This window comes from Camponotus vicinus, unplaced genomic scaffold (genome assembly GCF_025532165.1).
Source record: "Camponotus vicinus isolate PSW18456_S1 unplaced genomic scaffold, iyCamVici1.0 SCAF_2, whole genome shotgun sequence".
Taxonomy (NCBI): Eukaryota; Metazoa; Arthropoda; class Insecta; order Hymenoptera; family Formicidae; genus Camponotus; species Camponotus vicinus.
The window spans coordinates 22,146,968-22,171,607 of NW_028141956.1; the positions used below are offsets into that span (position 1 = coordinate 22,146,968).

The 24,640-nt window shown below is 43.8% G+C and overlaps 1 protein-coding gene and 1 long non-coding RNA gene across 4 annotated transcripts; one reads left to right on the forward strand and one right to left on the reverse strand.

Annotated features, from left to right (window-relative positions):
- Positions 1-470: 470 nt before the first annotated feature.
- Positions 471-4,585, reverse strand: LOC145967200 (uncharacterized). Its single transcript, XM_083091854.1, has 2 exons — positions 565-4,585; positions 471-517 (listed from the first exon to the last, which is right to left on the reverse strand). The coding sequence occupies exons 1-2, from the start codon at positions 4,583-4,585 to the stop codon at positions 471-473; spliced, it is 4,068 nt and encodes a 1,355-aa protein (XP_082947980.1).
- Positions 548-5,435, forward strand: LOC145967084 (uncharacterized). 3 transcript variants are annotated; one of them, XR_014437290.1, is made up of 9 exons: positions 548-1,316; positions 1,387-2,001; positions 2,077-2,456; positions 2,522-2,743; positions 3,218-3,439; positions 3,523-3,646; positions 4,745-4,978; positions 5,057-5,129; positions 5,255-5,435. It is a non-coding gene; the product is annotated as an uncharacterized LOC145967084 (long non-coding RNA). The 3 variants fall into 3 exon arrangements; XR_014437291.1 differs by lacking the exons at positions 548-1,316; positions 1,387-2,001; positions 2,077-2,456; ... (1 more) ...; positions 3,218-3,439; positions 3,523-3,646 and having other exon boundaries at positions 4,513-4,978; XR_014437292.1 differs by lacking the exons at positions 548-1,316; positions 1,387-2,001; positions 2,077-2,456; ... (1 more) ...; positions 3,218-3,439; positions 3,523-3,646 and having other exon boundaries at positions 4,951-4,978; positions 5,046-5,129.
- Positions 5,436-24,640: the final 19,205 nt, after the last annotated feature.

Below are 24,640 nucleotides of genomic sequence, written 5' to 3' on the forward strand. Positions count from 1 at the left end.
CTTTGAGGGCGATTCGCAATCGCTCGGTTTACTCGAGATGATCGCCTTCCTCGGTCGCTTCGTCTTCTCGGGCCACGCTGCTCGGGAGAAGGACGAGTTTGTTCACTGGTCGGGTAAGACGGGATGATGAAGTTCGCACCTCAACGACTCGCACGTGTCCATCCTTACCCGGGCGCAACTTCTCGATCCGTGCGAGGGGCCATTTATTCGGCGGGGTGGTTTCTCCCCGCAGAAGACACAGACGGCCGACTTGAACATCCACGTTCGACCGGAACCATTTCGGGCGGTGAGCCAAGGTATGCAGATACTCCGTCGACCATCGGTTCCAAAAATGTTCTCTCATTTGTTGTAGGTGTTGCCACCGTGAAAGCCGAGTTGGTTTCTCTTCCGCAATGGAGGGTTCCGGTACGGCGTTAAGCTCCGAGCCCACGAGGAAGTGTCCCGGCGTGAGCGTTCCGAGGTCCTCAGGATCATCCGTCAAGGCTTGGAGCGGACGAGAGTTGAGGCAGGCTTCGACCTGTGACAGCAGTGTGACTATTTCTTCAAACGTTAAGGTGGACTCACCGATAGTGCGTCGCAGGTGATGCTTTGCGGACTTGACCGCAGCCTCCCAGATCCCGCCAAAATTGGGTGCCGCCGGTGGATTGAAATGCCACTGAACTCGGTCCTCGGCAAGTCTCGTCGCGACTTGTTGTCCTTCCTTGCTGGCCTGCGTGAAGAGCTCCCGCAATTGTGCATCAGCGCCGACGAAATTCGTTCCGCAATCGCTGTAAAGATCGCGGCATAGGCCGCGCCGAGCGACGAAGCGACGAAGCACTGCCAGGAAAGCGTCCGCGGAATAATCGGAGGCTACATCTAAGTGCACAGCCCTTGTGCAGAGACAAACGAAGACTGCGATGAAGCCTTTGGTCGCTCGATGTCCTCGTCCTTTCGATGTTCTTAACCACACTGGGCCGGCGTAGTCGACACCCGCGCTTAGAAAGGCGCGGGCGGGGGTCACTCTCGAGGCTGGTAGATCTCCCATGAGAGGCTGAGGGTTAGCCGCCCGCCATCGCAAACAAGTAACGCAGCGATGTATGTGGCTCTTGACCAAAGACCGGCCTCGCGGTATCCAGAATTCCTGACGGATGGCCCCTAGAGTCAGCTGGACGCCGCCATGTAAGGTCCGCCGGTGGAAGTCTTCGATGATGAGCCGAGTAAAGTGTGATGCGCCCGGTAAGATTATTGGATGCTTGGCGTCGTATTGTACCGGCGCGTTCCTCAACCGCCCGCCAACGCGAAGGACACCGTTCTCATCAAGGACAGGGTTCAGTTTGGTAAGAGGCCCTCGCACAGATAATATCCCGCCCTGTTTGATGGCTGCTAACTCCCTTCTGAAATGCGCAGCTTGTATTTGGCGTATCCACTGCAGCCTGGCTCCCTCCAACTCGACGACGCGGAGCACGGACGGAGTGAGGTGTCCGGAAGGACGATATATACACCGCTGTGACGCCCGCTGACGAGGTAGCCAGCGACGACACCAGGCGGTAATTCGGAGTAACCGATTGAGATGAGAGTACCGGGTCAGGAGATCAGGATCTATACTCTTTTCCTCGGCGGGAACGGCGACGTGAGCTCTTATACGGCGCTCCGGCAGTCCGTCTGCGACGGCGTCGTCGGCTGGAGTCGTCCATCGTTCGCCATCCATCCTGAGCCAAGGTGGACCATTCCACCACAATGAAAATTTCACTAGCTCCCTCGGAGCTAACCCTCGTGAGGCGCAATCGGCCGGGTTGTCGCGGCTGGAAACGTGTAGCCAGTGGGCGCCTGGTAACGAAGTCTGGATTTCGCTTACGCGATTCGCTACGTATGTTTTCCAGGTGACCGGATGGGCCTTGATCCAGCCGAGTGTTACGGTGGAATCCGACCACAAGAAAATGGAGGCGTTGTTGGTTTCCAGAGTTCTTACCACATGAAGCGCCAGTCTGGCGAGGAGAGTAGCGGCACATAGTTCCAGGCGAGGTAAGGATACCTGCTTTAACGGCGCTACCTTAGTCTTGGCGCTGACTAATCTTACCTCTATTCTTCCGGTTGGAGCTCTCGTGCGCAGGTAGACTACCGCAGCGTACGCCCTCTCCGAGGCGTCGGCGAAACCGTGAATTTCCAGCTGGCTGCCAGGGATGTCGCACGTTAGCCACCGGGGAATTCGGATTTCCTCCAGGAGCGGCAACTCCGCCTCGAACTCGCGCCATTGGCGAACATCGTCATCGGGTAGCGGGGTGTCCCAATCGGTGCCTAGCAGCCACGTCGCTTGGAAGAGTATCTTTGCGCGTACTGTGGTGGGAGCGAGCCAGCCTAAGGGATCGAATAGTCTAGCGGCCAGGGCTAGAACCTCTCGCTTGGACACGACCTCGACTCGAGGGAGCTGCGTGGCGAAAGCGAAGCTGTCGTCGTGAGGATGCCAACGAAGTCCCAAGGTAGAATGACTCTCGCCTGGCTCCCACCATCGAGACTCACGCTGTAGGTGATCTTCCTTCGGCAGGTCCTCGAGCAGCGAGGCATCGTTCGCCGACCATTTCTTCAGCGGGAAGCCGCCCGCCGTGCAAATCCGAACGAGTTCCCTTTTAATGTCCTGGGCCTCCGGAATGCTCGGGGCGCCCGTTAGGATGTCGTCCATATAAGTGTCCTCTCGAAGGGCCGCGGCTCCCAGAGGAAGACTATTAGCTTCATCCTCCGCCAATTGGTGCAGCGTACGGATGGCTAGGTAAGGAGCACATGATAAGCCGTAGGTTACGGTATTCAACTGGTACTCCTGTATTTCCTTGTTCGGGCCTTCTCGCCACAGGATGCGTTGAAGATTTCTATCCTGTACATGCACCTCGATCTGTCGAAACATCTTCTCGATGTCGGTGGCGAGGACGAAGCGGTGACGGCGCCAACGCAGGAGTATGTCGGACAAGGCAGGCAGCAAGTTCGGTCCGGTCATTAAACAGCGGTTTAATGTTTTTCCTCCGGCTACAGCGGTCGATCCATTAAAGACCACTCTCAACTTCGTTGTCGAGCTCGAGTCGCGCATCACGCCATGATGCGGGAGAAAGCACGCTTCGACTGGAGGCGTTGCGCCCGTGAGAGGGAGAGCAGGCGTCATATGCCCCAGCTCGGCATACTGGCGCATGAAGTCTGCATAAAGAGCGTAGAACGGAGGATCACGCGCGAATTTCACTTCCATTTGTTTCAGGAGCCGAGAAGCTGCTCGGCGAGTCTCGGACAGGTCCGACAGCGGAGCGGAGAGCGGGAGTCTAACTGTGTAACGCCCATCAGGTCGTCGCGCGTGAGTGCGGACGAAGTACCCCTCACACTCCTGGTCTTCCTTGGAGAGGATTGGTCCAGTCGAAGGTGTCTCCTCCTGTTCCCAGAACCGGTGCACCATACCGACGAGATCCGTGTCGACTCTACACTGGTGAGAGAATGAACGATGTTCTGAAATTGAATCACTCACCGCCCCCGATAAGATCCATCCCAACATAGTGTTTTGGGCTATAGGTTCGAGACTTCCTCCCTTCCGAAGACCTTGCTTTAAGACGGAGGCGTATACTTCAGCGCCAAGGAGCAGATCCACCGGGTCATCGGAGCAGAATTCAGGGTCGGCCAGTTCCAGTCCTTGCAGGTGAGGCCAGGCGCTCCTTACTATTTTGGCTCCTCCAGCATATATGGTAAGACGCGGCAACACTAGCGCAGAGACCGACAACGCGGGCCCCCCTCTTCGTGGCGATAGAGACAGGGAGACCCGACCTCGGGCAACGGCCGTCTTCTGTCCGCCCACTCCAAATACAGATATTGCGACAGGCGAACGGGTCAGCCGCAGTCGTTGTGCCAGGCGCTCTGAGATAAGTGACGACTCTGAACCCTGATCCACCAGCGCGCGAGCGTCGTGCCAATTGCCATACTGATCCGCGAGGCGAACGCGCGCGGTGGCGAGGAGCACGGTTACAGGTCTCTTCGATGGCTCCTGCATCACATGGGAGGATCGCGCGACCTCATGGTCACGGCTAGCATCATGCAGCGAGGAGTGATGTCGGGATCCGCACGCTGAGCAAGACCTTTTTGAGGAACACTCGCTCACCTGGTGTCGGCCGAGGCAATTCAAGCACAAACTGTTGTCCTCGACGAGTTGCTTCCTTTCCTGAGCAGTCTTCTTCTTGTAATCCTCGCAGAACATTACGAAGTGATCTCCTTGACACAGGGAACAACGGCCGCGTTTGGTTTCTGGTTTGCTCTCCTGCTTCCGCGAGTGATGACTGCGGGTAAACTTTGATGTCCCTGCGGCGGAGGCGGAATTGGCGGATTTGCCCGGCAACATCGACTCCAAGGTGTGCAACCGGCGGTCGAGAAATTGCTCCAAAACTGTATACGACGGTGGTTCCGTAGAATCACTTATTAGCGTCTCCCACCCGCGCCGAGATCGTGGATCGAGGAGCTCGACAGCCAGATACACGAATAGATCCTCGCTGCTAGTAATGGGCCGACCGATACTTTCGAGCGAATGGATTGTCGATTTGAGACAATGGAAGATTTTCCGCATTTCGCACGCCGATTCACCCTTCATCCTCTGCAGGGCGAGGAAATTGGCGAGATACGCGCGCACTATTAAACGCTTGTTCTCGTAATAGTCGCTCAATAATTTCCACGCCCGCTCGTAATTTTCGCCCGTAGTGGTCAGGTTACGGATTAGCAATTCGGCCTCACCCTTTATACATGTTTTCAGGTAATGAAGCCTTTCTACCTGTGACGTAGCCGAGTCTCGTCCTATGATCGAGAGAAACAGATCGCGGAAGGCTGGCCAGTCCTCATATTTCCCCGAGAAGTGCGGTAACTGGATGCGAGGTAGCGTGGTTCGCGGCACCCGGGCCGAGGTCTCGGTCTCCGCAGACGAGGGTGTGGCCGCGGCCTTCTCCTTAAGGCTGCTCAACAGATCGAGAAGCGAGCCTTTATTCAGCAGGTAAGACTCTTCAGCCATCGCCGGTATATCTAGCTTTACGTAGTCCAACCCGCTAATCTGATCTAAGTGATCCAGCAGCTCATCGCTCAACGCATCGAATTTGGACCAATATCGCTCTAGAAGCTGAAGACGCGCCTCCACCGCTCCCACGGTAATTTTGGCAGAACCCAGCTTCATTAAGTTTTCATGCGTGCGCGCGATTTTCCCGTACAGCTCGGCCGCGGCATCGGCCATAGCTTCCACTTTACGGCTCATTCTGCTATTCGGTTTTTTCAGGCGGTCACCCTAGAAGCGCCAAGGAAGCACGCCACTGTCGCACTCACACGTTTTAAGCAGACCGGTCACTGTGCTCCGGCTCGAAGGACCAGATTTATGTGCGAGACACGGACTCCGAATAACGCAAATAGTCAATTTCAAATGTACACGAATTATGTATTTTTTCCCTTTTTCTACAAACACAATAAAAATTACAAAAAAGGTAATAATAATATAACTATTGATCTTAATTACAAGGCAGAAAAGATAATTTCCGCAAGCTACGGAACTATTCGCAAGCAACGAGAATCTCTTTTGGCAGCGCGCACCTTACTCCACGAGTCTCACGGTTCTGCTCAGTGGTCTTCCGCGCGCGGCTTTTATACGGATCATAATTCGAGCACGGTCTCGCATTCTCGCGAACGCAACGAACCTTTTTCGAATCTGTTGTTCGAGCGAAAAGGTCGCAATCGAATTTTGCTGCGTCGTGTTGTTATTACTCGTCTAACGACCTATCGCTGTTTCTGTCCTTGTCTTACTCGTGGAGCGCGCCCGTTGAAAGCGCGCTATGATCTGCGGCTAGAGAAACCACGATTTCTTACGACGCGGCGAATTTTAGTTTCAGGATAGGCGCTCCCTTTCGTAATTAATGATAATGAAGTTCGATCTCGAACAATAGTCGTTGATTTCCGTTCAACAGTTGTTCATTTCCGTTCGACGAGCGTTCGTTTCTGTTCGATGACCGTTCATTTCCGTTCGACAGTCGTTCGTTTCCGTTCGACAGCCGTTCAATTGCCGTTCGATGATCGTTCAACGGGCGTTCGTTTCCGTTCGACGGGCGTTCAATTACCGTTTGACAGTCGTTCGTTTCCGTTCGATGACCGTTCGACGGTCATTCATTTCCGTTCGATGACCGTTCAATTACCGTTCGATAGCCGTTCGATGACCGTTCAATTACCGTTCGATAGCCGTTCGATGGGCGTTCGAGCAGGGTTGACGCATTATATTATAATGTTATATTATATCATGCTAATTTGCATGGGAACATGCATACTTTTGTCTTACGACGCGTTTTTAATAAAGCGATAATGATATGTCCCTATTCTAAAGTTTCGTGCCGAGACGACTGTCTCCTCACAAAGTCGCGATATGATAATATTAATATTATATTACATACCATGCTGAGTTTCATGGGACCGCGCATACTTTTGTCTTACAACGCGTTTTTGATATGGTGATAATGCCACATCTCTACTATAAAATCTCGTGTCGAGACCTCGTTGTCTCGTCACAAAGTATCTTGCAGTGCACGAGTTAAGAAGTGTTGAATTAAAAAAAAAATGGATTGCGTACATAATGTATACAAAGACTGGAAGACAAAATTGTTAGATATATTTTGCGTCGTGGTGTTAAACATGACGTTCCTGTGGAACGTAAGTATCATTTTCATGATAAGTTGTTAAAAATTTGTGAAAAAAAAATTGTGTATTTAATTATATTTTTATGTAGTTCCAGGATGAAGTCCGGATACCGGGGTTCATCAATATTGAGCACCGCCAATGGGTGCGGGCGGTGCGCCGGGCCGAGAGGGAGGACTTCTCGTATATGTGGGGCGACACCCCGGAGAGTCGCCATCACCAGGTCGAAGATATTTTCGACCTGCGGCGGCTCTTCGGGGAAGAGCCCTATGTTATTATAGAAGAGGAAGAGTGGATCCAGGAAGAGGAGCAGGAGGAGGAGGAGGAAAGAGGAGTGGAGAAACAGGAGTGGATTGACAGATGTAAGTGTTTTTTTTCTTTTTATAAATCTTATCGTAATATATTTCTATTAACGTAGCATCTTTTTTCTGTTCCAGGAGCGGCCTCCCCCTTAGCCCGGCGCATCCCCCTCCTAATATATATTTTTATTTTTTATTATATACTTTTTCTTATATTTTTATTATATTGTTGCGCCCGCGGAACGATATTTCTCGAATCGCGCGCGACACAACCGATCGGCTCGCGGCACTCGAAAATAATGATACGTATTTATAAATAAAACTCAGGAACTTTATTAACACCAGAGAACACAACACAGAACTCGGAGAACACAGATTTATGAAATAGAGAGCCGCGGACCGAAACGCGTCCGCTCAGCACGACAGCTGGCTCCGGACTCCAATATGGTGCCGGAAAACAACAACACGCCGGTTGTTAATAAACAGCCCACTTAGCGATGATACACGGGAGATCGCAGGAAAGTAGGCGCTCAGGGATCGATAAATCAGGGACGCAACACTGCCCCCCCGTCTTCCAAGATTGTCGTCCCGACAATCAGAAACAGAGGGCGATCCAACGCTGACTCAGGACTTTATGCTCCGATGTCGATTTCAGGATACCAGCAAATTCCCTTGTTCTACCCTGGGCTCCTGCCTCAGGTTATCGAACAATTCGCAATCCACTCGCACATCCGCACAAGTTTTCGCCGACCCAGGGCACCGACGAGTCTTCCAGCTCTACCCTGGACTGCTGTCACAGGTTACCGAGCGATCTCGTTTACATGGTCCCAGCCGACCGTCAGCCTCTTGAATCGTCGACTCCAGGGTTACGACGAACCATCCTGCTCTACCCTGGGCTCCTGCCTCAGGTTACCGAGCGATTCGCCATCACGAACCCAATCGACCTTCAAGTCCCTCTCGTTGAGTCCCAGTCTTCCTGCCAATCTTGGAATCTTCAGACAAGGGGGGAGGAGTATTCTCCGTGGACCCATCGTCCTAAAAGGACTCCCCAAGTCCCTGCCTCGGCATTCGCCCTCCGGCCCACGGGAAAACCACGGCTCAAAAACCGTGGGCGAGGCAGTCTTTCAAAAAAAAAACGATTCCACTCCCAAGATGATTCAGCTCGCTGTTCAGCCAAACAAGTTGATCGATGTTCAGTAGATCGAGGGCTCTAGAAAAGAAATTTACTTATTTTATCCTTACCAGCAATAAAATTTCCTCCGAACCTCTTAGAAAAAGAACTAATTACAATAGACAGAAATTTTCCGGGCTCCAATCTATTCTAACAATTCTAAGTCCTCTCAAGAAAAGGAGTTAACCTATCAGCATGTACCACCTTCTTCTTGTGTCTAAGAGTTCTTTGAATACAATAAACCACATCATTTAATTTCTTCACTACCAAGTAAGGGCCCTCCCAATTGCTCTGCAATTTCTGAGCGTTCCCTTTACATCTTCGAGGATTAAACAACCAGACTCTGTCCCCCTCTTGAAAAAGAACCTTTCTAACTTTTCGGTCGTAACGGGTTTTCATCTGAGAAGACTTTAAAATCATACGTTCTCTAACATGTTCAACAATATGACAATTACCCGCCATGATCTCCTCAGAAAATACATCATGAAAATTATTCAAGAAGTTAGCAAAAATTTTCCTTTGAGCAATTTCCAAATTCACAGAATTATTTTCAAAAAGTTCTTTCAAGATAGAAGGAACCGTAGGAGAATCAATAATCCGAGAACAATTAAAAATTTCCTTTTCACTCAATCTCGATTCATTGAATTCACGATCAAAAATATTTTGCAAACCAATCTTTCGAAGAAAATCAGCTCCCAATAAACAATCATCATTTATTTTGGCAACGAACATGGGAATCAGAATAGAATATTTTCCAATTTCTATTTTAATTTCAACCTGGAATTCGACTAATACTTTTTCTCCCGTCGGATACTTCAGATTACATTTTTTAATTCGAATCTTTTTAATATTTTTATTTACCAACTTCTTATTTAAGACTGAAACATCGGAGCCCGTATCTATCTTAAAAGAACACTTTTTACCATTAACCTTTCCAACATAATAAAAATCATCTTGCTCTGTTCTACAAATGCTTAGATCTACGAAACGATTAACAATCGGGGCTTCCCGCGCATAAGTCGAGCTCACCCCGCGCAGCTCAACTAAACCGCGTTTCCCCTCTCCTCAGGACATTCTGCGCGGAAATGTCCCGCTTTCCCACAAGTCCTGCATTCCTTCCCTTTTGAGGAAATATTATTCCTTCGCCATCTCCCTCCCTCCAGAAGGATTTTCTCTTTTCTTTTCCTCGTTTTTCTTTTCTCCCTTCTCTTTTCGCGCGTCGTTCCTCTCCGCCTTCTGATAATCCCCCCCTTTCAGAATTTTTATTAAACCTCCTGAAATTTTCCTTTTTTCTATCAAAACTCTCCCCTTGAATGATTTTAACCGCTTTTGCTCTCTCGACGGCCAAATTCAGTGAGGTGATTCCCTCTAATTGTAGAGTTCTCCTCAAAAAGTTATCCAAAAGAGCCGAAACAAATTGTGCGCACGCAATTTTGTCTCTTATCGCGAAAGGACACTCCGGGTAGGCTAATCGCGACAATCTCTCCAACTCGGCACCAAAAGAAGCCAAATCTTCCCCGAATTTTTGTTTGCGATTCGTGAAAAGAGAATAGTAATTTTGCGTCAAATTTCCCTCTCCGAAAAGAAGTTCAAGCTTCGATTTCAATTCCGGGAAACTCAGACTTTCGAAATTCTCTACGTTCTCTAAGACCGTACGCGCTTTTCCCCTTAGACTCGCGGCCAAAGCAATCGTCTTCGTCGAATCATCTCAATTATTAGCGCGCGCAATCAGAAGAAATTGGGAGAGGAACTCTCGCAGCGGAACTTTTCCGTCAAAAATATCGGGCTTCAATTTGAAGCCCGTTCTCGCACGAAAATCATTACTCGCTACATCTCCGCAAGATCTATTATAAGAAGGACTTAGCTGTGGCTGAGACCGGCTCCCTCGCAGAAGCTGCAGCTCCTCGTCTTGCCGGCGAAGCGTTGCGGCGATTTCTTCATCCGTTCTCGCCGCGCCTGCTCCTCACGCATACGCCGCATCTCAAGCAGAACGGTCTGCAGAGCTGTCGTCTCCGTTGCCCTCGCCGTCTCCGACGCCGCCGACTCCGTCGCCGCCGATTCCGTCGCTCTCGGTTCTGACGGCGGCTCGGATTGCTCGCGCCTCCTCCTCTTCGCGGCTAGCGTTGCCATCGCACTAGGAAAACACTGCGTGTCCGTCTATCCCGGACGAGCCCCCAAAATGTTGCGCCTGCGGAACGATATTTCTCGAATCGCGCGCGACACAACCGATCGGCTCACGCTAATCTCGCGGCACTTGAAAATAATGATACGTATTTATAAGTAGAACTCAGGAACTTTATTAACACCAGAGAACACAACACAGAACTCGGAGAACACAGATTTTTGAAATAGAGAGCCGCGGACCGAAACGCGTCCGCTCAGCACGACAGCTGGCTCCGGACTCCAATATGGTGCCGGAAAACAACAACACGCCGGTTGTTAATAAACAGCCCACTTAGCGATGATACACGGGAGATCGCAGGAAAGTAGGCGCTCAGGGATCGATAAATCAGGGACGCAACAATATTATTATTATATTATTATTATATTATTATTATTATTAAATATTATTAAATATTATTTTGTAACGGTCGTATTTTCGGACGTTCTTTCGCTGCGCGGATAGATCGTCGGTGCGAGGTACGTTGGAAAGAAAATACGCGATGTGTGTTAAATGAACGTATTTATTGCAATATACAGAGTGTGTATGCGAAGGTGCGTGTGTGGATGTGTGTGTGTGCGTGTGTGTGTGTGTGTGTGGTAATTCAGTTGGCCGATTAATGACGCGACAAATGCAGTTTCGAATTTAATTCCGGTCTTTGATCGCGAACACCTGTTCGATGTTTACAACGTGCGAGACAGCGCGTGTTTTTGCGGCACTTTTTCCGCGGGGAATCCCGATGTTCTTGGAATCCTCGGGTTCTCGGAATCGACGGGCGCTTTCACGAGAATTATTATTTCCCTGGCGCTACACTTTAAAGGGCCGCGTTTGGTCTATTAAACTCGGTGCGCTTTAATCCCAGCGGTGGATGTCGTGATAAATGAATGCGCTTATGCGCTCGGTAACAAAATACGCGACGGCGGGGGCCGCGATAAACGGATGCGCTCGGTAACAAAATACGCGGCGGCGGAGGCCGCGATAATCAAATGCGCGTATGCGTTCGATGTCAAAGTGCGCGAGATAGGATCGCGTCGCGAAGGATGGTACTCGCGTTGCAGCTGGGTCGAGAACACTCGACTCGGGGCGGCTCTGAGCTCCACCTTCCGTGATGGCCCAGCTGCGGATTAGGTGGTTTGCACTTGTACTTTGGAATCGAGATCTCTCGGCTAAGACGGAGCGCGCTCCACCTTTCGTCCTCTGTAATGAGTGCTTGGTAGGATTTCTGGATTGCTGCTGAAGCGTACTGCTTAGAGCGGATCAGGAATATGGTCATTAGACGCCGAGATGTGCCCTTTTTATACCGACTAATTGCCCGCGTCGGCGTGCGGCGGTATAACCCCTTCCGAACGGTTTTTCGGAAACGGTACGGTCGGGCCCGTTCGGAGGGGTTCGGGTTGAGCGCCGAACGCGGGTTTTCGCCGGTCGGCGGTTCGGGCCACCTCGGCTCTGATCGGCGGTGTTCGGCCGTTTCGAGCCCTTAACGGCTCTGGGCCGTAATGAGAACGATTAAAAGATGGGCGCACCGCGCCCCTGCCTCTGCCCGGCGGGTGTTCTGCCGGGCGGCAGCTTCCGGCTGGTGTTCTGCCGGGAATTAGGAACGATGCATCGGGATGCATCGTTACAATTTTAAGCGCACACACACACACACACACACACACACACAAATGTATTTACACACACATTTTAAAATAAATTTTATATATTTTAATTGTGAAAAGAATGTGATTATTTACGCGCCTCTCCTTGCGTTCCCATTCCTTGCGCTATCTCTCTCTCGCGCGTTAGTTGTAAGTCTCGCAATATCTTCATTGCGTTCTTTCTCGCGCGTTAGTTACAAGTATAACGATATCGTTCTCTCTCGCGCGTTAGTTGTAAGTCTCGCGATATCTTCGTTTTCTCTCGCACGCGTTGTTCTCGCGCTATTATCGTTCTAAGTCTCGCGATATTATAATTCTCTTTCGTATGCGTTCTCTTCGCGCTATCGTTCTCTCTCGCACACGTTGCTCTTGCAATATCGTTCTCTTTCGTACACATTGTGTCGCGATATTATCGTTCTCTCTCTTTCATATGCTCGTCGCTATCACTCACTCACTTACCTTTGCGTCGTCCTTCTCCCACCTATGCAGCATCTTACAATGCGTCGTCCTTGTCCCACGTTGACGCCATCCTTGTCATACGTTGATGTCATCCTTGTCACACGTTGATGCCATCCTTGTCGCACTGTCCTCTTCACACACTTAGCGCTATCCTTTTCCCACACGTAGCGCTATCCTTCTTACACCTTCGCACCGTCTTCTTTCCGCGGATCCCCCTTCTCCTCGCGGACCCCTTCGTCCATCGCTCGCGCCGCGGATCCCCCCTTCCCCGCGCGTGACGTCACTCCCCCCGCCGCAGTTCCCCCCTCGCACCTCACCCCCCCCTCGGAGGACCTGCGTTAGAACTCTCCTAGTCTTACTACTTATTTTATTTTTATTTTATTTTTATTATTATTCATTTATTAAATTTTTTACATTTCCTTTTTAACGGAAGAGACCACCACCTTCTCGCAGTTTCCGTTGAGCAACAAGATGTACGTCATACATTAATACAAAATAATAATAACAAAATGCAATTCTATTAAAATGAATTTAAATATTATTTTATTACAATTTTTTTAAAGAAATTTTTTTTAATAAAACAGCGTACGTATTGGCCAAGAGTGGATAAAATTTAGATAAAAATATGTAAAATTTGTTTTTGTATATGTTATATTCTCTTTTTTAAACAACATAAACTTTTATAAAAAAAAAATCAATAGGAAAATATTATGTGTGATAATAAGTATCGCACATGTTGTACCGTCATTTCGTCAGCTCGAGATTTCATGGATCCAATGGATACAATAGACCTTCTCAAGAGAGAAGGAGATAGAAGCTAATCTATCCGTCTTTCTCTGTAAGCCAAAGGTAACCAAAAATAACTGAAAGTAGTCGAACGTCGAGCGTACACGGATGAGAGCTTATGCCTTAGGCCGATTCTACAATAGCTGTCGTAAGTCGGGTGTCGTAAGAGTTGACCAATCGTATTCGATTATTCTTCTCTAAAATCAACTGTGATTGGTTAACTCTTTTGACATCCGACTTACCACAGCTATTGTAGAACCAGCCTTAGTGTGCGAAAGTGATGGGGATACAAATCGTGCCGCCGCTGGACGCAGCGTATGCAATCTGGTAGCCTTGGTTCAGTACAGTCACATGGCGTTTTCGAGTGATCAGATTTGACCCGACCCGGGGTAGTTTACTAGACGTTATTGATCAATCACAGCCATTCTTCTGAAGAATGTATGGTTACGTCTAGTAAAATACCCTGGGTCAGGTCAAACCCGACCACTCGAAAACGCCAATAGTATATACAGTAGCGCAACTCTAGCAATTTCAGCGTGGCTAAAAATGAATTGCACATGCGCGGACTTGGTAGGTAACTAATCATGGCAGTGACCTTCTGTCTCGCTTGCTCTCTCTTTCTCTCTCTTTTTAACCTATTATACATACACTATACAGAGCGAGACATCTGACATCGGAATATATACTATACTGGGTGACTCATCTGAAATATACAATTTATTACCTTATATATACTGATATTTCTAATCAGTTCTACTGTCTTTACGTTACGATTTTTTCTGTGCGTTGACTGAAGTTTAAGTTTACGTACGGAGTTAAGTTTACGATCAATACTTAACGTAACGTAATGCGTTACGGAACACCTTGTGCGGAGGCCCTAACCCCTGAACTAGTGCAGTCAGTTCCACAGACATCTATACTATATACTAGACCGCTAACTTGCGTCAAATACATGTCCACGAAATTTATGTACTAAATTCTCACGCATGCGTAACGTTGGTGGACAGCAGTCACGTTTGTGATTGGTTGATGTTATGTACAATGTACATAAGTGTAATTTGTGTATAAACTTACAGTTGAATATAAGTTATTTTTAAATAATATATAATGTTCTTCATTTTTAATTAAAATTTATTACAGCCTTTAAAGATAAAATATATCAAAATATATTTAAAAGGTATACGATATAATTAAAATTAAGATTAAAAATATATGTATATAACATTTATATATATATTTATATTTATTTTATTACAAAATTAAAAGTTTATAATGTAAAAAGTACAAGTTTTAAGGTGAAAACTTAAATATTAGCTGGCTACAAGTGTCCACCATATTAGTTTTCCACCAATATTACGCATGCGCGACCGCCATATTACATGGTTTTCGGGGACACATTTTATGTACAAAATCAATGGGAGTTAGCGATCTAGTTATAGTATAGATATCTGTGGTCAGTTCAGCTCATTGAACTATAGAACTAACTGGAACGAGCGCTGTCTTTGTTATTGCCTGGTGATCTCGAGCCGAGGGAGACAATATCTATTTAGTGTAGCGGTCCGCGGTTTGTTGGTTGGAAAGCGCAGGAAGAGAGAGGTGTATTGAGAAAGAACTCTCGCGTTTTCTTTGGCACGTAACAAAATATATTCTTTGACTACTAAAAATACATGTGCTCTCCGCCGGAGACTAGAATTGAATTCCTGACGGAAAAATCAGTCTTTTGTAATAATGCCTCTAGAGAGGCTTCAGTCTTGATGGCTCGTGATGTCCACGTCCAGCGTCTGGATTGGTGGAGGGCGCGCCTGCGCACTCACGGGTCCTCTAGCGCCATCACTGAGACGCCAAATTAGTATTGCCGTCTCTCTTTTTCATGTATTACCTTAGCTAAAGATATACGTCAGATATGAGCACAGATAGTACGTCATGAAACTATAGGAGAAATATACTATAGCATGTTAGTGTAACAGAGAAAGCGATTCCAAATAGCGATGGCCTTCGTCGCACAGACAGGCTCGGCTCGTAACAAAAGAGCGCTCATTCCAGTTAATTCTATAGTTCAATGGTTCAGCTATAAAGAACAGACCTCGTGTATTTCTTACATCCATGATTCGCGGCGATTTTTTGCGCTATATGAACCGATACCTTAACAGTTGGTAGTTCTGAAAGGACATTGGTCACATTCAGCAGACTTAACTGTTAAGTAACAATCGAACATGATTGGTTTCTCCTTTCAAGTCCGACCAATCAGCGTCGAATTACATCAGAAAATCTAGTAACGTTGCCCAACTGTTGAATCCACTGAATGCGGCCATTCTTACTTCAAACTGGAAATCAGTTGCTAAATTTGTTTCATTCTGAAGTAGAAACAGTTTAAGGACCCTGGCACATAAAAATACGTAAGCAGTAAGACGTAAACAGTAAGAAAATCAACAACTCGGAATTCTTAAGGCCTCGGCACACAAAAATACATAAGCAGTGAAACGTAATCAGTAAGCAAATTGACCAATCACGATTGACCAGTAAAGCCTGGAGCACATAAAAAACTTAGACAGTAAGACTTAAGCAGTAGTCCATAAGCGGGAAAGTCAAGGCATATGGAAACTTAACACGTTACGTTCCACCAATCATAGCGCGTTTATATAACCTAAAAACTTTTTTCTTTTTTCTTCTCTCTACGTTAATATACAATTATAATTCTCAATTTTGCATCTAAATAATAATAATTCTTAATAAGGTAATGAAATTTATTTATTTTTATGCTATGTATAGATTAATTAATATTTAACAAGATATAGGAAATGATCATCTTTAAAAAATTAAAAATGATTATTTCTTATATTTTGTTATATATAAAATATTCATATACATAAATATATTAATATATATATAATATATTAATATACATAAATATATTAATAACAAACTTGTGTGTGTGTATGTGTTAGCATTAATATATTACTATTTAACAAGATATAAAGAATGACTTTGTCTTTCCACAGATTACTACAGAGTTACCTGCATTATTAAATGTTAAACCTGCACATTGCGTACCTAACATCAAATCTTCTCACTGTCATTGCAAAATTACCCCGTTGCTCTAACGAGAGTTTCTGATTATATCTTGTGCTAAACATACTCATCGTAAACATATACTCTTAGTAAAATCGTCGTTCCTTTTAGATAAGGGTGCAGTCCCATGGAGCGTATCGCGCGTATCACGGATTGCGCGTATTAAAAACCTGACCAATCGCAGACGTTCCGCTGTTTTTGATACGCGAAAGTTTCGTTTTGATTGGTCAGATTTTCAATACGCGCAATCCGCGATACGCGCGATACACTCTATGGGACTGCACCCTAAGGGTGGGTCCCATGGAGCGTATTACAATACGCGCGTATCGGGTGTATTGAAAATCTGACCAATCGCAGACGTAACTTTCCCGTGTCACAAACAGCGGAACGTCTGCGATTGGTCAGATTTTCAATACGCCCGATAAGCGCGTATCGTAATACGCTCCATGGGACCCCACCCTAAGTGATTATCATAGAGTACGTTTACACGGCAACGTTAATCTGGTTTAGTAACAATCGTAGTTATAACTCCCTAAAAGTGATGTTCGTTTACACGCAAGGATTTATTAGCGCGATTACTGATTTTACAATGAAATTTTACTTCCACTGACTATAATTATTAGTGAGATATAAGATAATAAAGTAACAAAAAATATTTACAAATATTAGGAAAAATAATTAATAAAAAACATAATTTGTTTAGAAATTGTTTGTATTTTATTTATTTTTTTTTAAATAATTATATTAACAAGAAAATAATTATATTAACAAGAGCTACCACAATTTTACGAAATACAATTATGTATAATAAATTTAGCTATCTTTAGTTTTAATTAAAAAATTAAAGGTTTTCTCTTTTCTAATATAATAATTAACATATACAGGGTGACCCATTTTAACTTAGGCAGCCAAATAACTCGAAAAATAAGCAAGATAGAGAAAAATGTTTTAGACAAAAGTTGTATGGTTTCGAGGGGGCCATAAGATGGTATCATTGGTTTGACCTTGAAGAGTCATTTGAAGGTCACGTGAAGGTCACTTCAATTTTTTTAAATGGAATACCCTATATATTTTTGTACATTCTTGTAGCTTATTTCGAGAGCTTTCCAAAACACTATAATTAAGTACCTTTCCGTTAAGTACTTTTTGAGTTATGATGCTTGAAATAATTTCTTAATTTTACATAAACCGTAAAATATCTTGTAAAATATTCATTTTTCGATTATCTTACCTTAATACTTTTATGTACAAAATAATGAGAGGAATCAATTGGTGTAAAGAAAACACATAGTTGTTTTTAAGAAAAAATATGGAATTGTTAATTGCAAATTACATATTTTTTCTTCGAAACAACTATGTGTTTTCTTTACACCAATTGATTCCTCTCATTATTTTGTACATAAAACTATTAAGGTAAGGTAATCGAAAAATGAATATTTTACAAGATATTTTACGGTTTATGTAAAATTAAGAAATTATTTCAAGCCTCATAACTCAAAAAGTACTTAACGAAAATGTACTTAATTATAGTGTTTTGGAAAGCTCTCGAGATGAGCTACAAGAATGTACAAAAATATATAGGATGTTCCATTTAAAAAAATTGAAGTGACCTTCACGTGACCTTCAAATGACTCTTCAAGGTCAAACCAATGATACCATCTTATGGCCCCCTCGAAACCATACAACTTTTGTCTAAAACATTTTTCTCTATCTTGCTTATTTTTCGAGTTATTTGGCTGCCTAAGTTAAAATGGGTCACCCTGTATATTATGTAAAAAATTTTATCATCAAAGAAAATCTTTTTAGTATTAAAATTTTGTTAATTATAGAGATATTTAGAATTTATTAAAAGTTTTTAATAAAAATTTAAATTTTGTGTAAAAATTTTTAAAATGCTAAAAATAAAATATGGAATACTACAAATTTTCAATATATTCTCAAAATACTAGGTGAGAATTTTAAATAATACTTAGAAATTACATTTTTACTTTATGTTAAGAGAAATGTGTACACATCTATCATACATCCATAATCGATGTCTAATGGATATCCATGATGGATTTACAAACGACATCTACCATGGAGATAATATGGATTTCTATTAGAGATCCATTGAACATCCACCGTGGAGATAGAGGTCGTATGGAGGTATGGAGGTTATATGGACCTCCAATGGATGTCATGTTCCGTGTGAGAGGAGAATAGGTAAATATCAATTTATCATTATTTAGAATTAATGTGGGTATTTATATATTTAATATTAATCTTATACTTTTTTTTAGAAACAGTTTAACACACAGGGAAATAAATGAGCAGATAAATGATTATGAAGACAAAAACTGTTTAGATCAAAACACGAATGCTACTATTAGAAAGAGGAAAATTAGTAATGTGTACGTATTTGTAAGTAGTGATTACATATGTCAATTTAATTTTATTCAAGAAATTTTTTAATTATAGGCAAATGGATATCTGTAATGAAAATGTGCCACATAAAAAAATTTATTTGAATCTTCCAAGTAATAAAGTTGCAACTTTTACAAGAAGCAACTTTACATCTGATGAGGCGTGGAATACATTTGTCAGGTCAACAATATATAGTAGGCAGAAAAAGAGATTTCTTATGCAAACATGCAAACGTTTGAGGAAAAAAGTTTGCAATTTAGGAAGCTTATTGAAATCTCTGGGAAATAAGCGCTTATTAGCAAATAGTAGTATAGATGCTATAAAAGTAAGTAATAATGCTAAAATATTTTATTCATTAAAGATAAAAATAAGATTAACAAAGATAAAAATAAACTTTTTTTTATAAAAGATTAGACAGGTCCAACTATGGAGTCCGCAAACTTCACTCAACAGTAAATTCTCAAAGAAATGTCAACGACCTTCAAGGTTAGAAAAACTTTGATGTTTTAATAGTTTTTGCTTTCTCTATTACTTTATACTAATCATGATGCACGATGCTCTATCTATTCCTGTTTTATATTTAAAAGAGCAATCAACTATAAGGGTAAATAATTCTTTACAAATAATTGTTTAAATATAAACAAGTGTATGTTTCCTATTATGAAAACATATACCTGTTTATATATAAACAAACAATTGTTTATGTAAACAGATTTAATTTTAAAAATTTAAATATTTTTTCCAATTGCTTTTATTTTAAGAAAAAATATTTTTTGAAAATTATTTTTTTAACTTGTCTACATTTAAATAACAATTTTTTACATTTCCTAAAGCTTATTTTAATTTGAGAATTAAGGTTTTTATTACTTTAACAGAGTTTTTGTATTTTACATGAAATAAAATTGCTTGAATTTTGCTTGAATTAAGGTTTTTATTACATTAACAAAAGTACATGTATTTTAGAAACACCATTAATCTTTAGAGGGTCGGTATTAACTCACTACATTTATTCTAAAAATTTCTATATATATCAAATAAGTTTATATAAAATTCTTGTCAAAGCTGGAGCCACACACACTATAGTGGCTTTCCGATCCCTCTAAAGGTTAACAAGTTCCCGGGAAAAAAGAGTCCATGTCTATTTTATAAAAAAAAGTAAAATTATATACAATCTTATATGATTATATATAATATCACATGATTTTATCAGAGCATACGTTTTTGTATATGCTTAGATATGATGTCCATCTCTGACCATTTCTGATCATAAAAAATGATATTAGATACCTCACGTCATTTTGTACAATCAGACATAGGCCCAGTTTCATAACTTATTTTAACCGAAGTTTAGCTCGTTAAAGGAGGATTTACGTTGCGTCCCAAACCCATTGTATCCAATCGGACGTTATACATCGGACATTGAACGCAATGTAAATTCTCCTTTAACGAGTTAAACTTCCGCTTCCGGTGCAATAACGGTTGACACGTGAAAAGTAGGCAAGTGTGAGTGAGAATTAGTGAGAATTGCAGAAGGGTGGTGATAGTGAGAGTGATGGAGTGTAAGAGCGGAGGTGAGAAAGAGTGTGAGAGAGTATAGAGGGAATAAGGGGAGGGCCGGGTTAGGGAAAAAACGGGTAATAAAGGGAAGCGAGGTGACAGGATAAAAGGCATAGAATAGGGGGATAGTAAATAGAGACATAGGAAAACGGGCGGTAGGCATAGACAGTGGGTAGATAGGCAGGAAACAACGAGGCGCACGAGGGGCATAGAGTATACAGTAGGGATAGAAGGGGGAACAGAGAAGCGCGCGTGGTTCAAATGAAGACGGAGGCAAAGGAGAGAGTAGGTGTATTAGGAAGGAAGGGGAGGGAGAGGGGGGAGTATAGGGAGTCTAGACGAGTTGTGGAAAAGGAAGAGGGATGAAATGGAGAGGAGTAGAGGGGGAGAGGAGGAGATATTTAAGAAAAGTAAAATAATAGAAAGATCGCCGGTGAAGAAAATAGAGATGAGTGAGCTGGGAGAGTGGATGAGGGAAATGAAAGAGGGCCTTGAGAGAATGGCAGAAAGAACGGAGAGAGCGATGGAGGAAGTAAGAAGGGAATGTAGAGAACAGGGAAGGGAGTTGAACGAGAAGATGGAGGAAATGAGGAGGGGGTTCAGAGAGCAACAGAAGGAATGGAGGGAGGAGAGGGGGGAGTTGAGGAGGAAGCTAGAGGAGATGAAGGAAAGAATAGAAAAATTGGAGGAGGGAGAGAGGAAGGAGGATAACGTGATACAAAGTAGGACGGGGGGAATAAGATAATGGACAAGGTAGGTGAGTTAGAAAGAAGGTTAGACACCAGAGAGAGGGAGGAGAGGAGGAGGAATGTGGTAATAAGAGATGTAGAAGTAAAGGAGGGAGAAAGAAGAAAGGAAGTGGAGGAGATATTAGGGATAGTGGGAGCGAAGGTGGAAGTAGGGGAAGTTAAAAGGATAGGAGAAGTGAAAGAAAAAGGGCGGGAGATGCTATTAGTCAGATTAGGAAGTGAGGAGCAAAAATGGGAGATGATGGAGAAAAAGAAGAAATTAAGAGGTAGAAAGGAGAGAATTTTGGAGGATCTGTCATGGAGGGAGAGGAGGGTTAGGTTATTGTGTTGTCAGAGACATGGGTGGATGAGAAGGGATAGGATAGGATAAAAGGAAAATTACCGAAAGGATACAAATGGGGGACACAAATAGCAAAAAGGAGAAGTAGGAAAGGAAGAGCAATGGGAGGAATGGCTATGGGAATAAGAAAAGAAGTAATGGAGAAAGGACAGGAAATAAAATCAGAAAGAGAGGGAATAATTGAAGGAAGAGTGAGAGTGGGGAGGGAAAGGTGGAAAATAATAGGAGTATATGTAAAGGGGAATTTAGAGGAAGTGTTAAAGGATATGGATGGAAGAAAAGGAAGTGGGAAGTAGAATACTGATAGGTGGGGACTTTAACGCGAGAACAGGAAGAGAGGGAGGAGCGGTGGGAGAGGAAGAGGAGGAGGAGTCAGGAGGTGAGAAAGGAAGGAGATCAAAGGACGAAATGATAAATAGAGACGGAAGAAAGTTAGTGGAATTGGTTGAAGAAAAAGGATGGAATATTTTTAATGGAAATATGAGGAGGGATGAGGAAGGCGAATTTACGTTTACGGGGGGGTAAGGGATATACAGTAATAGATTATGTAATTGGAGATGAGGATGTGAGAGGGAGAATCAAAAGAATGAGAATAGGAGATAAAATAGATTCAGATCATCATCCGGTGAAAGTATGGGTGGAAGGGAAAGTGGAGAAGAAGAGGAGAAGGGAAAGGATAGAAGGAGTGGGAAGAGTGATATGGGATGAGGAGGGTAGAGAAATGTTTAGGAAAAAGATGGCATTAGAAATTAATGGGCAAATTAATGGGAGATGGATTGGAAGAAGCATGGGGGGATATGGAAGTGAGAATAATCCTTTCCCTTCTCCTCTTCTTCTCCACTTTCCCTTCCACCCATACTTTCACCGGATGATGATCTGAATCTATTTTATCTCCTATTCTCATTCTTTTGATTCTCCCTCTCACATCCTCATCTCCAATTACATAATCTATTACTGTATATCCCTTACCCCCCGTAAAGGCGATGAAGGTGACAGAGGAAGAGCAGGGAAAAGAAAAGATAATAAGAAGGGGATGGTGGGATGAAGAATGTAAGGATAAGAAAAGAGAGGTGAGAGAGGAATTGAGGAAATGGAGGAGGGAGGGAGAAGATAAAAAAGGATATAGGGAAAAGAAAAGAGAATATAGGGAGTTAGGCGAGCAAAAGAAAAGGGAGGAAAATGAGAGATGGGAAAAAGAAGCGGAGCAGGTAAAGAAAGAGAAGGATGTATGGGAGATTGTGAATAGAGGTAAGAGAAAGAGGAGGAGAGTGAACGAGAATATAGAGGAGAGAGAATGGAAAGATTATTTTATGAGATTACTGGGAGGGGTGGAGTACAAAGTAGTGAGAGGAAATTGGGATAGGAGAAGGGAGGATGGAGAAGGGGAAATAAGTAAGGAGGAAATTAGGGGGGCGATCAGAAGGTTGAAGGATGGGAAGGCAGCCGGGTACGATGGAATACCAGGAGAGGTTTGGAAATATGGAGGGGAAGATTTGGTAGACTGGGGGTGGAACTTTTGCAAGGGGGTGTGGAAGGGAGAGGGGTGGCCGGAGGGATGGAAGGAGGGGGTAATTGTACCAATTGTGAAGAAAGGAGAAGGAAGACAATGGAGGAATATAGGGCGGTAACATTGATGGCGGTATTATACAAGGTGTATATGATGGGGCTAGCGGAAAAATTGAGGGAGGAATGTGAGGCTAAAAGGGTGATTCCGCAGAATCAAACAGGGTTTAGGAAGGGAATGGGTACAATGGATAATATATATGTGGTAAATTATCTAATAAATAGACAATTGGGAAAGGGAAAGAGAATAGTAGCATTATTTGTGGACTTGAAGGCGGCATTTGACACGGTGAACAGAGAGGTATTATGTGAGACGATGAGGATGAGAGGGATAAGAGAGGGTTTAGTCGAGAGAGTGAAAGAAGCACTGAGAGAGACGAAAAGTATAGGACGAAAGTAAAGACAAAAAGGATGGAGGAGGTAAAGGAATTTAGGTACCTGAGATATACGTTGCAGAGGAATGGAGGACAAGAAGCGCATATTAGGGAAAGGATTAAGAGGGCGGCGGCGGTAATGGGGGAAGTATGGGGAATAGGGAAGAGAAAGTTTGGCAAGGATTGGAGTAGAAGGCTATGGCTGTTTGACTGGCTAATATGGACAATATTGAGCTATGGAGTTGAGATATGGGGTTGGAAAGAAAGGGAAGGAATAGAGAGACTGGAGGAAAGATATATGAGGTGGCTACTGCGCCTAGAGAGAAGAACGCCAGGATATTTGATAAGGGAAGAAATTAAGAGGAGAAAGTTAAGAGAGAGAGCGGGAAAGAGAGCTTGGGGATTTGAGGGAAGGCTGAAGGAAGGGAAAGGTAGTGAGTTGACGAGACTATGCTGGAAGGAATTGAGGGAGGGGGCGAGGGGGGGAAAGGTAGGATCAGAGTGGGAGGAGGAGAGAAAGAGGTTCTTTGAAAGCAGGGGATGGGGAATTGGAGAGGTAGAGAGGAAGAGAGAGGAAGGGGATGGGTGGTTTGGAGAATTGATTAAGAAGGACAAAGAGGAGCAAAGGTTGGAGAGAGAAGGAAGGATAAGAGACTCAAGATATAACAGGTGGTATAAGATGATAAAGGAGGAAGGAATACCAGAATATCTAAAGAAGGGATGGGGAGAGAGCAGGTGGAGGAGGGTATTGAGGTTTAGATTGGGGAATGAGATAGGAGAGAGTAATTATTGGGAAGAGGAAGATAAAAGAATATGTAGGTTATGTGAGGGGAAGACGGAAACTTGGGAACACGTATGGGAGGGGTGTAGAGTGTGGAGGACTGGGGGGGAAAGCTGGCAGGAAATGGCGGGGTGGATATTGGGGGGAGGAGGGGAGGGAGAATGGTGGATGAGAGAGATAGAGAGAGAAAGAGAAGTAAGAAAAGATAGAGGAGGGAGAAGAGAGGGGGAGGAGGAAGAGAGAGAGTGAGAGAGAGAGAGGGAGGGAGAGAGAGGGTAGAGGGAGGGACGACGGAGTTGAGAGGTTGAATAAAAGACAAGAGGAAGCGGAAGTCGACGGCGTGTGTGTGTGTGTAAAGGAGGGAGGAGGAGCGAAGAGATTCGTGATCCCTCAAGTAGTTTATAAGTATAGGTTAAGTTTAGGATAAAAGTAGATTTAAGATTTTTTGTAAAAGATTGTAACCCTGAGGGGAACAATAAAGTTTATTAATTAATTAACTATTTAGACATTATTTTACATATACTTTTTACATAATTTTATATAATCATAGTTATGAAAAATATAAACATATTACTTTCTATTAATTAAAGTTATTTAAACTAAATTAAAAATATTATTATAATTAAATTGTGACCTT